Source organism: Pundamilia nyererei, unplaced genomic scaffold, assembly GCF_000239375.1.
Source record: "Pundamilia nyererei isolate P.nyererei 1_Seehausen unplaced genomic scaffold, PunNye1.0 scaffold00102, whole genome shotgun sequence".
Lineage (NCBI taxonomy): Eukaryota > Metazoa > Chordata > Actinopteri > Cichliformes > Cichlidae > Pundamilia > Pundamilia nyererei.
The window spans coordinates 2,052,290-2,066,602 of record NW_005187503.1 but is presented as its reverse complement, the minus strand read 5'-3'; the positions used below and the strand labels follow the sequence as shown (position 1 = coordinate 2,066,602).

The window sequence follows — 14,313 nt, the reverse complement described above, 5'->3', positions numbered from 1 at the left end:
CACACACACACACACACACACACACACACACACAGTCACTCAGTGCCCCTTCGCCATTTCTCACCTGACCTCACCAGTGAAAACCGATATCTGAACTCCATATAGATTTCCTTAATCAAACAGTAACAAAGTGCAGACACTACATTAATCTTTGTGTATGACAGTAGTATCGACTGGGGTTCTATGAGCCAGGAGGCGAGTGTATTAGCTGGTGCCAAGGATAGATCAAGTCTTACCCATTCTGCATTGCAGCAGGATCATATGTTAACGCCATGCCAGTCTGAAAGAGAAAAAACAACAACAAATTATACGGCCTATCAAGATACATACAGTATGGGAAGTAATATTAAAATGCTGAAGCAAAAGAAAATGTGACAACTTGTCCTACATTACCACCTTTTATATCAGTTTTTTCAGTGTGACAATGTAGTGTCATCTGCTGTAGTAAAAAGGAGAAGGCAACAAAAGCAATCAATCTCACTCTAAGTGAGAAGCCAGTTTCTGATATTTACTGACAGACAAAAATGAGGAATGGCGATTTGCAGCGAAGCAGCAAAACACACAGAAAGAAGTGGTCAACACTTTTGTTTTAAGCCTACTTTTCAATAATGACCTAAACAAAGCCAAAGAGAAGACTGTGGCTGGAACACAGTTTGATCAATGTCTTGTCCTTCTTTTTACAAAAGATGTTCTTCCATGAATTTGGTGACATGATTTCAAGCTGCATTTAACCCTTTTAAAGTGTCTCTTATTTATATGTTTATATGTTGTCGTAAGTCGGACACTGATGGCTTTGCTGATCGAACGTACTTCTGTGAAATACAGTTAGAGCCATAATTTGTTGGACAAAAATATAATTTTTGTAGTTTTAACTTTATAGACCACCACAATTATTTAATTGTATAGGACTTAAGTGCAGACTTTGAACTCTAATTCAAGGGGTTTTACAAAGTTGTTGCATAAACGCAGTTTTCAAGGCCACATGAGGCTTACTCTGTTATTATTCAATAACAAATGAAGCAGACATAATATTTGAAGTTGAGCGAGGCCATCCTCATAATCAAAAACTACAATAAATCTATCAGACAGACAGCAGAAACATTAGGAGTGGTACATTCTTAAAAAGAAGGAACGCACTTGGCCAGAGCAAAAGGTCTGAAAGACCACACAACAAAGTGTATGATGACAGAGGCACTTCCATAGCTGAGGAAAAACAACATCAAACATCTAACCAAGCCAAGAACACTCAAGGTAATAGGTGTATTTTTTGTCAAGGTCTACAATCAACACAAATGTAAATGCAGAGAGTTTACAACAAGCCACTGATTACGCTCAAGAACAGGAAGGCCAGATTAAGATTTGCCAAAAAAACATCTAAAAGAGGCTGCACAGTTGTGGAAAAATTCTTTGGACAGATGAAACCAATATGGAAAAATACAGACAAGGAGAGAAACCGCCGAATCCAAAGCATACATGTGTCATGCTGTAATTCCTAAACAGTCCATGCGAAATTTTTGTGAAATTCCTTGATGTAAAGTTGAATGTTTGCCCTTCAATTGCATTATAATTGTTTGATTTCACGTTCACTGTGGTGATGCACAGAGGCAAAACTATATAAATCACGTCTTTGTCCAGCTAAGTATTCAAGAAGGTCACAGAGTAATTTTCTGTACATTTAACCACTTCTGCTACCTCTAAATCACAGTGTTTTCCCCGTACGGGCTACTTGTATGTCACCTGTACGTCAAAGGCAATGCTGTTGATATATTCCTGCACTATTGTGACCAAGATAATTTGCTGTACATTTATTGTACTCGAAGAATAACTTGATTAAGATCCTGATTGTTTTTGTCCAAAACAAATGAAATCAAATCTAAATCATCTCATTTCAAAGTGGAAAAACTGACAAGTGACAAAGCCAATGTGAGGGAAAGCTTAGTCAATAGGACAAAGTGAATTAGTATCGAAGACAGCCTTTCTATTTCAATCACGTATCATCGTGTTTTTATGAATGAGAGGAAATAAAGAAATGGCCTTTGGAGAGAAAAGAGAATGAGTGGAAAACTGAGTTCCTTGTTGTGATGGTGTGTGTACATGTGTCTAGGTAAGTGTGTGACAGCAAACCTATCCATGAGTGTGTGTCTGCGTGTGATTGTGTGAGGCCCTTTTTTAGAGTCCAGGAGAGAAACCTGTGTGCCGCAATCCTTCATCTGCATTCCTGAAGGTTCTCTCCCCCCGAGGAGAGCTAATCCGATTTCTTTTAACAGGAGGCTGCTGAGGATGGCAGATTTCATCAGCATACACACATGCACACACTACACATTTACACACACACACACACACTCATTTTTTGCCCTTCCTTTCCCTCACTTTGCCCTCCCTCCCACTCCTTTTCTTCTTCAACATCTTGTGTTCTCCTTTCTCTCTCTCTGTTCCTCACTCCCCTCATCTCTTAATCTACCCCTCCCATCTTCCTGTAAGTCTTTTGCCCTTGTTCCCCCAGAGGGCTACCTACACTGAGCTATACAGTTAAGGGAATAGTGGCTCAGAGGTCCAGGGGGATCGGTGAGCCTGGACCGAGCCCTCGAGAGTGAGCAAAAACACAGACTCTCCACCAAATGACAATGTCCTTGCTTAAACTAGGGATGTGTAGGGATCCAGGCATGGACGGACCTTTGTGTCTAATTTTGTGTATTTACACAACTGGTTGTAAAAGGCTTTCAGAGACGTTTTATATCAAGCTGTAAAGGCCGAATGCAGCCACTCAGTCCATGCGCTTTGTAATTATTTTCTACTTTAAATTTGGTTTTGCATCTGTGAACATCTCTTTCTGTAAATCCATACATGCAAAGGTCTCTGTGCATGTATTTATACTCTCCCTTTACATGAAATCCAAGATCAAGAGAGTTGCATTGCACGCCTGTCAGCATGTTTGCGTGCGCGACTGTGTGTTCCCATGCTTGCTAATAGCAGCGGCAGACATGGCCAGCTGTCTCGGTGAGGCTGATAACTCCCCTAAGTGCTGCCCTTGGTTCCGCGTGTTGATGAATTCCACAGCAGAGAAGCTCCTGACCGGAGGACCCTGCATAGCCAGTGACTGATTACTGATGCAGTTAGCTTTTGGCTCCGTCAAAATGAGAGGAAAGGAAAAGACACAGACAGACTGTGTATCCGTCTTAGCTTGATCCAAGACTGCAGAAAAAAACTTGACTTTAATGCTGTACAGACCCCGTGAACAAAGCTTGGCCCTGATAGAAGCTCCCATGAACAGACCTGACTTTCGAAGACCAAGTGGCCGTTTTTTCATGCTTATGCAGTAAATGAGACTTACTGTACCATGTATTTTCCACTAGAATATGTTCTCCCTTCTATGTAAATGTAAAACGATAAATATGCCCTACTGTACCCACAGTAAAATCCCAAAATGTAGCACAGTGACAGATGGCTCCAAACTCATGAAAAAGCCATAGAGTATGACTCAGTTGTTTCTTTCTGTAGTCAATCATTAATTGAAGTTATCAAGTTTAGCGAGTTGTGAAGAATTATTTTGCATTAATATCATTTCAACTGTGCTCTAGGGTTTACAAAATGAATTATACTAATGTAGTCTCAGTGAAAATGTGAATGCATTTTATCATGGCAATAAAGCAGCTTTTTTTTTTTTTAGCATATTATGTATGAAAATGCATGTATGCAAAATTGTGTTTAACAGAGTTAAAAATGTGAGGACAGCCTACACTAGCGCTTTTAAAAACGTCGTCACCTGTTCTTTCCTGTTACAGAAGTGGTTTTCATACTTATTCTGACACCTGGGCGCCCTTCAGAAGCTGAAAAAGTTCACAACTTTTTAACTCTCAACAACAACAAGAAGGAGGAGCAGCTAAATTTTAGTCTAATAAAAGACAGCTCAACAGCTAGTTGTGTTTATTTTCTTGTGCTTAAATCATATTTTGAAAGCCGTTTTCAAAGATGCACCACAACCCTGAGGCTTTCTAGACATTACCCTGCACAAAAGAATGAAAATGTTTGGCAAACATTAGCCAGTCTTTACACTGCCAGCTTTCTAGTACAAAATCTGTCCAAGAGCATGGATATGGAGCAGTGCAGATAAAAGTGTGAGACCATGTGAACTTCCTTCTGCAGGCAGCTCCTTCGCCTAAACCGAGCTGAATATTTCTAGTAATTAGGACCCAGCTCATCTGATAAATCTCTTGCCGTGTACTGCATAGGAGTAAGGGCAGCTTCGACTCGATTCTCCCAATGTTTTTTGGTGTTCATGAAAACAGCTCCACATCCCCACTCCGTGCCCCAAGGATGACCTGCCAACCCCTTCCAAAAACCACAGGAAAACCAAGTCGAGTCATCGTCTCTGTGTCCTCACACACGCACACACATGCTGACCCGCTCCCTCCCTTAATTTTTTGCCTGCTATACACACATTTGCTTCTTCTGCCTTGTGGCTACACACACAAACACACACAGGGACATCTGTCAAGCTTTCACACAGACTGGAAAGCCGGATGTTTTTTTTTTCATCCACACTCATTCCCCTAGAGTAGGTGCTTGAGAAGTGTGACTTTGAAAGTTTTTATGTGCGTGTGTGTAGGAGTGTGTGTTGGTGTAAAAGAGTTAGGATGTGAAGAGAGAGAGACAGAGAGAGAAGAATGAGCACCCATGGCGCTAGGCGCGTGAATGTGTGGTGGAAGAAAAAAAATGCAGTGACTAATATGTTTGTCAGCATGAGACAGCGAGAGACAGCACTTTCTAGACTCCCACTTTGGGTAGTTTACAAGAAAATCTGTCATATATTTCTCAATCCTCACCACCAGCCACCCTGCAGCACTCAACCCCTTGTAACTCCTGACTGATCATGCAATGTGTTCCCTCTCTCTTAGTCTCAGTGAGTCACTTGCTCTTTCTCTCTCCATATGTTGCTGTGGGATCTGGGAAGACTTCAAACACGGGAAGAGGAGACAGTAGACAAAATGGAAGAGAAAGAAGCTGTGAGGAGGGAGTGTTTAAATATGGGTGGAGGAAAGGGGGGAAGAGTGATGGAAAGCTAAAGATGGCGGTAGAGTGAGATCTATACTGTAGAAGGAGAAGGTAGGGAGACATGTCGGAAGAGACAGTAATGGATGGCGTAGGCTGTTGCTTCGCTTCATCTGTCTGCCACAGGGAGCGGAGTGAGGAATGGCCTCAGTTCTGATAAACAGACTAACATGTGATGGCCATCTCCCATCTCCCCTGCCCACAGCTGATCAATGACCACACAGAGGCACACACATGCTTCTAAGGGCCATCCACTTTATTCTAAGTGTAAATGTACGCAGAATGCACTGCAGTATCACAGTTTTAGATCAACCAGACTTTATCTGCAGGTGATCTGAGTTGCATTGTGATCAATGTTGGCTGTAATGCTTTCCAAAGTAATGCATTACTGTAATCACATTACAGTTCTTCAGTAATGCAGTCATTTACCAGAATTACTGTACTAAACAAAGGTTCATTACAAATTTCTTCTATCAAAACTGTTTGTTTTCCTTAAGTTGATTTCGGTTTGGGTGCAGGGAGGAAGAAAACGGTGGAGGGATGTACAACTTTTGAGGACTGGAAATACCACAGGAAAAGACAAGAGCACGGTGGTAGAGTGCAGACTTCACTAACAACAGAAACAACTGCATTATACAGCTAACACAACACGGGCTCTTTGCAAACATCTGCACAGACAGCATGCTAACAAAAAACTAGCAAAGAGCCCAGAGTGATGTTAAAGCTGAGTGTTTGGAGACTCCCCCAATAATACAGGGATTTTCATCTGCATGTGGAACTGTAGCCTAAGGTTTAAAAACAACTTGTAACTATGTGACAGTACATTTTGGGTAACGCTGGTAACGTTGCAAGTAGTATAACTAATGACTTTCTCTCGGAAATAATCAAGTAACAAACAGCATTATTTTTAAAAAAAGTAACGAGCACCGTATAATGCTTTGAGTAATCACCCAAACATTGGACAGGATGTGACTCACGTGTAAATGCAGTCTGTAGAGAAGAACAGATTTTCTTAAGAAAACTGTAAGGTCACCTAACTCTGGCTGTTGCTGGCATCCCAAGGGAGCTCAGCAAAGACACAGATGTGAAACAAAGCCCATACAGCAGTATACCTTTCCTCGACCCAAGACCTGCCATGAATGATGATAAGTCTGCCGCCTCTGTCTCCCAAATCTGTGAGCAACACTGTATAGCAAAGTCAAGATTATATAGATGCCTATTCTTACCAGATGTAAGCACAAAGGTCTATTATTAGCTCTCAACATCAGCATAATGTATCAAAGCGAATGTTAGGTCAGCAGTCTGCATCATGTTGCTGTTGTTTAACCTCTATATGATGTCGTCTTTACACACCAAACAGTCGTTTTCATATTAAACCACCTCATTCTCAAATACTTTTTTAGCTGGTCTGAGCTTAAAATAGAAAAACTAATTACGCAATCATGCTTTAAGACAATACAAGAAGATATATTTTTTAATTTGCTCTCATTTCTCAAGTCCTTTTCAGAACTGATAAAACAGGGTGGCATTTCTACGATTTCCAAACTTAAAGTTTGACAGAAAATGAAATAAAGCACAAAGGTGCCTTTAAATGCCACAGAATGTACACAGAAAAATGCAGTTCACAAAAAAACTGGAGATGAATCAATACAAAAACCAATTATTTATTCTCAAGAGGCTTTAATATTGGATGCATGCAGTGGGTGTAAATCTGCAGAACTTATTTTCTTGGTACAGGGTTCTGGGAAATCTGTTGGAGTGAAATTATGTTCAAACACATAAATTTGATGAGCAGCTTTAAAACAATAAAAACTAAAGTAAACCGAAGCTCAAGTCTCCCTAAACCCACATTTATACCTCACTTTTTGTGGATTGCGGAGGGGAGGAGAGGGTTGTGATGCAAAGGAAGGTACGGGACGACAATAGTGAAAGTTTCATGCTGAGACACTTACAGCATCTTTTTTGAATTGAATTTGAAGGACAGAAAACTAAGTAAATATTCTTCTTATGAGCTTTTAGCTCAGCCTCTGGGTGAACTCAGAATTCTTAAGAAACTCTGAGTCTCTAGTTTTTCCTTTTTTCCTCAAGTCTCTTCTTGTTTAAAAAGCCCTGAGATACGCTGAAAACCCAATCTGCTAAAAACCTTACACTAATTAGCAAACATATTTGTCCAAAATGTTCATTTTTAGTGTTGTAATTTCAAAAGTGTAGCAATTAAGGCACAATAATAATCACAGAGAAATCTAAGGACCTGGTAAAGCGAATTAGTAAACATATTTTACAGGCTAATATATCACGTCGAAGGTCAAGTGTCTGTATGCAATGCAAAGAATGCATTATAGCAAAATGAATAAATGTTTGTGTCTATTTAGGCTGCATCCGTCTCCTTTAAAAGGAAGCATCTGATCACTCCCACATACACAGTCATCTCACTTTACCTTAAGTCAACCGAGCTGACCCTGCCAACCTGTCAATGTGTGGGCCTGAGGGGATGTAGCAATGTGATTTAGGTGAAACACGCTTCATTGGTTTATAGGTGTTAGGCCTGCTGAACATGTGATGGACACACACACACACACACACACACACACACACACACACACACACACACACACACACACACACACAGAGCCTGTGTAGGGAATACAACACCTACGTCTTAATGCATGCTCAATAATTCAGTGAAGGAAATCCCGGAAAGTTGATTCTGTTCATCTGGACGAAGTGTTTTCAGTGGGAGGAATGTTTCCTCACTCTTCCAACTGACTTCTTCATTCTCAGCTGACTGCAGCTTTCCTCAACCTTATAAACAGTTCAGTTGCATAACCACCAAAAGTAGCACCATTGACTAACAGTGAGCCATGAGCTCAGTTTCATGATTGTTGTCATGACCATTGGTCGATGGCCATGATAATTGTTCACAGAGAGTTGGAGAATGGCTGCAATTCAAGCTTTGTAACACAGTGAAAGATGTAGTCATGGCAAAACACAGAAGAGCTACCTCATCCACCTACAGGCCAGTGGCTATTCCTTCAATGATGAGGACGTGCACACATCCTGGGCAGGTATGGCTCCTGGTTTGAGCGGGGAGTAAAGGAGGCCATTTGAATGTGGAAAGGGAGCAACCATCGCTAAAAAGAGGAGGAGGCAATCTTCTGACAATCATGAATCTGAGCTGAAGAAATCACTTGGATGAGAGATGAAACTGTATCCTCCACCTACTTCTTCACACATACTCACAAACTGCGTCTGCAGCACACACTAAGACGTATGGAGAGTTTTTCTTGAAGGACAAACATTCCATCTTTCCTCCTGTAACTTGCAGTTTCAGCACAATTGTCAGACTGAGCATGTGCAGCTGCACGTGTGTGTGCATTCTGTCTCTTCTATATAGTCCCGTCTAAAGCAGTCGCGTACTTGTCTCCTCTGTTCGTCCTTTCCAGTATATCCTGTTGGTAGTCTAAGAAAAGATTTTAACCTCGTCTCTACATGTTACCATACCGTTTCCAGTTTCAGGTTTCCCAGCATTCTGCTGTATGGTGGAAATATATGCACTCAGTGAGGCTTGAGATGCAATTTACATGACAGCACATATACATCTGGAGACAGTTTGATCGATATGTGGGCTATTTTTCTTTTCTTTTTTTGAAAACATCTCCATACATGATAGTAAATACAAATGGCAGGCGGTAATACTTTACATACTGCCAGATGTTTTAGCCAACTTCTGATCCCTTGTGAGCAGGGTGGAGCCATTTCTTAGAAATACCACTACCTCAGATGGTCATCTAGAGATGTGGTGCTACAGTAGTTAGTGGAGTGTAAGTGAGCGGTGTTATTTTGTCAACTCATCCGAATAGCAGCTTATATAGTTTTTAGCACATTTACTCAATTTTATTGCTATTTTATTTGTGAATTTAGCTTCCAGGTGAGATAAAATCTATATATAAAATCTATATATATATATAAATATAGTTTAAATCACCAGCAAACCTAAAGGAGGTGTATGTAAAGAGAGGCATTTGCCGAAGAAATCTTTATGTGATTTACTATTTCATGAATTGTGCTACACCAAAACCCTGTGGAAGAGTTTTTTTCCAGTTGCGAGTGAGAAAAATAAACACTGGCGTAACATCTTACCTCGCCTTCTCTGTGCCACGGCCTTCCATTCTGAGGGTACTTGCTCTGGCTTTGGCGTTTCTTCTGCCCTCCGTCGGCAAATTTGCACAGCAAAGGCTCCGTGGGAGCTGCAGAGAGAGAAAAGGACAAAATCATGTTAGCAGAAGTGCATTGTGCGACCTTTCCAAAAAGAAAGAAGCCCTTTTGAACTGTGTCCTTTGTCTCTTCTTCTACCACTGCATCTCTTTCTCTCTCTCCTCCCCCTCCCTCCGCTCTGCCTTCCTATGGTGCTCCTACACAAATTCCCAGTCCGGTGATGTTGGCAGGCCCTCCCTATCCTTGCAACGGCTGGCAGCCTATGAAAGAGCATTGCAAGGTATTGTTGAAATAATAATCACAGTAATCGCTCTTGTAAATACCTCTGAGATGGTAACACAGGACCGCTCTGTCAGCCAAAGCTTATTTCTAGAAGGCGTTCCTGTTCCTGACGCATAATCCCTCCGTGTTTTACTGTAACAGCCATCTCCTCTTTTATTTGAAATTTTTATGTCTTTTTCCACTCAGCAGCCATCAGCGTGAGCACCTCACTGGGGTGCATGGTTTGAGAAACGGCTGATATAGACGTTACTGTGCTGTTCTCGGTGCAAACACTAGGGGCAGGCTAAGGGTCCCCGAGATGAAACCGTTACAGAGGATTGACAGATGCTCTAACTTCAGAGCTGGCATCAGCAGAAATAAAGGATGGCTTGAAAATGAAACAGCTGTCATTATACACATTAAAAAAACAAAAAAGAAAAGAGCCCCCTGAAGAGCGACCTCATCTAAGCTGTATCTGCATCAAAAGCCTTTTGTATGCATAATTACCAATGAAAGGTCAATGAAAGTGTTGCGATAACCTAAGCCTGTGTAAAGATAACTTGTGAAAGGGCAGTTTCCCACACTCGTGCTGCAGGTGAGCACCTAAAGAGGGAAAAATTGGCTCAGGCAGATGACTTTCCTGATGAGATAGTGCAGAGAGGAAAAGCAAATCTGAAGACAGTCAATCTGGAGAGAAGAAGAAAGAGTAGGGGGGGAAAAAAGCATGAGAAATGAGCGGCTCGCTTGGCTGGGGATCTGGGGGTCTTCACAGTGTCCGTCCCCTTTTCAGTCAGCGTCAGCGAGATCGGAATCTCTTAAGACACAGACTGGGGAGATGAAACAGGGGAAGGGAGACAGTTGTATAAACAAGCAGAAACACAGGAGTACAGAAAGCGTAAAGAACATGAAACAACAAAAGGAGAAGATGGTGAAAGAGATAAGGGAAATGGCTGACCAAGAGAGTTAGAGTGTGAACCTAAACCAGGATCAAACCCTGGGAGAGTTGTACAGTTCAGCAAAAGTACAGTACACACAGCGCCAACAAGTTTGTCCAAACACTGAACCGATGCTGCTCTGCACCTGGCGGCTTAGGAGAGAGCTGACGGCTCTCCTGTCAACGCATTCACATTACAGGCCTGGCAGCTTGTGACACGGAGGCTTTGTGACGACACTGGCCAATGATGGGGGCTGTCTGCAGGAGGCTGAGCAAAGGGACCTTTCATCACGCCATGTCAGAGATGACACCGAGAGAATTGTTGATGCTTTAATCTCTACTCCCAGATGTTAGAGGTGCTTTGGGTCCTGATAATAATGCAGCATCACAAGACAGGAGAGAAAAAGCTTCTGTCTAGACTGACAAAGCAGTGACAGCCATGAAACAACCTGAAGTTAAGTGAGCTCATGACAAGCGACTTTGTCAGGCGATAAATTGATAAAAAAAAAAAAGAAAAAGGAAAGGCCGAGGCGTTAATGAGCTAATCAGATGATTTGCTTTTGCATTTAATTTTCTCTCATGCCAGGAATGTTGCTGCTGAAAATATGTTTTTGTTAGTTACAGGAGATGTCTGAGATGCAAATGAGATGAAGGCTGTGGAGCTTACGGACTGCATTTATGTGGCTAAAGGGGTACTATGGGGCTAAATGCATGCAAACAAACTCTGGAAAAACAGCAAAAGAAATTTACTGTGTTTCTGTGCCTTTAGGGTCCACTACAGCACCAAACTTTTCAGTCTGCCAAAGAAAAAGTAACAGGGAAGGGAGAGCGCATGAGACGCTACAGTAGAAAAACAACAAAAGCTCCTCCAAACCTCTCCTTTGGCGCTGTGGGAGATAATTAGCTATTGGAGAAATTTGGAGAATCTGACATAGAGCACGCTGACGTTCCCCCAGTGACTACATCCCCAGTTCCCACAGCGAACTAGCCCATTTGTTTAAGACTCAAGCCCAAGATCAACAGCCTCGCACCACCCCACCCTCCCTGTGAACACACTCACCCTTCTGTAGCCCTGAAACACACACCCTCCTCCTGCCCTTAAAATCTCTTTGCTATAACCTTTGAAAACACACAGAAATAGCCAAAGACACATACGCAGAATAAGCCAGTGCCAGGCTATAAACCCTTCTAGACCTCTCGCCACACGGCGTCATCCCTGGCACGGCCCAGAACAAACTGGGCCACCGACTACGTTCCAGCTTGCTGATCCTGCGTCTTTAAGGTAAAGGCTTCAAGTAATGCCTAATTCACTTTGGCTCCAGAATATGTGTTTTCGGGGGCTTCTTGCTATGAACTAATTTACTGCCCCTTTAATGATTCGACATCATGGGAAAAAGACGAAGTAGTTTTGGTCAGAGGTCAACAACTGCCGCTAACAAGGTGCTCCGTGGGAACCCCTAATTGTTTTTTATGTGGGTTGCTGTAGGAACTGGTAAACACGTTAACGAGGGGTGGCTGCGGACATGCGCACATGCATTATGGGCTTTGAAATATGCGCACCAAGACCGACCACAATCACGCACGCACATGAAAGGGGAGCAGTTTAGTGAGAATAAGATGCCTGTGCTGCCAGCCTCATTTGATCATAGCCTTGGCTCAATCATGCTCCTCAATGTGCATTTGGCTCTGAAAAGATAGTCATGGCATTCTGCACATCAATGGACGCATTACCAACAGACAAAACGAACCAGCAGAGGCATGGAAATGCACTTGTGTAAATAACAGCGACAATAGAAATCTAAATGAAAGCTTGTTGAAATTTTCACTTATTAGCGCTATGTTCATAAGCAATTATTGCTGTTACAGTTGTTTCCTATGGGACTGCATCTGGTCGAAATCAGCTCTTTGGCTGCAGACAAGCGCAGTGGCTTTTTTCTCTATCTATAGACAAAGAGCGCTCGTGCGCTCCGGATGGCTTGAAAAGCCAGCTGAAAAACATCTTGATCTATGAATGCAAATCAGTACATGTATTATAACACGTCAATTTCGGCCTGTTGTACATTCATTTGGTGCTCTGAATTGGACTGTACATCTGTTTGGCCTGAATGGTGAAATCAATGCAGGAATGCTCCATAGTTGCAGAGGGGCTGTGTGAAAGGTTTTGCTCAGTGAAACAGCCAGCTTTTCACCATCAAGACAGTTACAAAAGAGGCCTCTAAGAAGGGTTTGGAGTCAAACTGGGCCGGCCTTGCTTTGCTCTCAGAGTGTCCAAAGCAATAAAGAGGGCAAACAGAGGGAACTGTTCAGCCACTTGTACCAAAATATGTCAGCCTGAAAAGATTCAGTGAAAGCAAGCTCTCGACTTCTCAATGACAACTTTAGCTAAAGGTTCCTACGGGTCTCAGAAAAGTCTCAGGAAGGCTCACTGTGTTTTACTGCAAGGACATGTTAGGGGAGAACATGGAAAAGGCAGAAAGAGGACAGTATTTTATTGGAATTCTGCTCTACTCTGATGCTGCTCGAGGGGATCTCTAATTGGATCAACAACTGTCTGATTCCCTTCAGCCAGCTTGACCTGTCTGCCCAGACTGAGGAGGCTGTGTCTTATGGGGAAGAGAAAGAATAAGAGTGGGAGTGAGAGAGAATAAGAGACATAGAAAGGCACAGAGGGAAACAGAAGGCGTTAGAAAGGGACGCTATTCTGGAGAGAGATAAAAGGATGCTAGAAAAACATATGACAGGTGGATAGGACAAGCAGGGTCACAGAACAAAACTATAGCAGTGCTGCATATACGTCGCCATTGTCAGAGTCAAACAGACAGCCTCAGAATGGCTGCCAACCTAGAAGGCAGGCGGGAACAGCTTTCCTACAGGGAGGGCTTTGACAGATCCCAGTCGATAGCTCTCACAACTGCCATGCTGGCCTTGCATCCTTCAGCATGGAAATGAAGACAGTCTGCCAGGCGTTTTGCTGACAGGGACGGCACACATGGCTCAATGACACGGCCCAATAAATGGAGCCGGCGCTGAGAGGAAGGCATGGCAGAGAGCGACACAAAGAGGAAAGGGAGATAGATGGAAGGACAGATACAGTGTCATAGACAGACAACGAGACAAGAGGAGATGGTGACAGAAAGAGACAGAGGGGAGAGATTCACCGAGTTTAGAAGTGACAGGCACAGTCCAGTTTTCACTCTTCCGATCCATACTGTATAGCTCATCTCTTTGAGTGGGATGAGCATAGGGAGAAGGATGTCAACAACAGCTTGCTTCTCATCCTGCATCTGCTACACATGCTCAATGGCTATTGATCAGTGCTTGCTTAGACTTCCATAGAGGGCTTCTGCAGCACGCCATGCAGTTCTGGTCTGAGATGATATTATGGATTACGGGAAGGGAAATGGAGGGAAGAGCCCTGCATGCGGGCGGTAGAAGCCTGATCGATGAGCTATTGCACACTTAACAAGAGTAATGTTATGTAGGGAGTCTCTGACATGCTAATCCATCTCTCACTCTCTTTGTCCATCTCCCTCAATCGCATTTCTCTCTGTCGTAGTTATCTCCTGTCTGCATCTCTCACTCCCTTTCTTTTTCTCTTTCTTTCTTCTGTCCATCCATCTATCCATCCACTGCAGAGCACCGAATCCAGACCAAATTTAGACAAATAAACAAAGCTGATGGATGAGACGACCTCCATGTAGGTCTGGCACTGAGTCAGTCTCTAACAGCGCAGACAACTCAAATCGACTGAAACCATCTCGTGGTAATGGGAATACAAAATGCAATTGCCAAGGAATATGCAGAAATCAATGCGAAATGATCTAAAAGAAAGGTGAACAATACTCTGCTTAAAC

At 42.7% G+C, this 14,313-nt stretch overlaps 1 protein-coding gene across 3 annotated transcripts in view; it reads right to left on the bottom strand.

Moving 5' to 3' along the window:
* LOC102200034 (RNA-binding motif, single-stranded-interacting protein 3-like) overlaps positions 1-14,313 on the bottom strand; it is a 287,017-nt gene that overhangs the window by 32,365 nt on the left and 240,339 nt on the right. For all 3 annotated transcript variants that reach the window (XM_005740714.2, XM_005740713.2, XM_005740715.2), the window contains 2 exons: positions 9,190-9,296; positions 237-280 (listed from right to left, as the gene is read on the bottom strand). In XM_005740714.2, the coding sequence (XP_005740771.1) occupies positions 237-280; positions 9,190-9,296 (151 nt within the window). The remainder of the gene's footprint in view (positions 1-236; positions 281-9,189; positions 9,297-14,313) is intronic.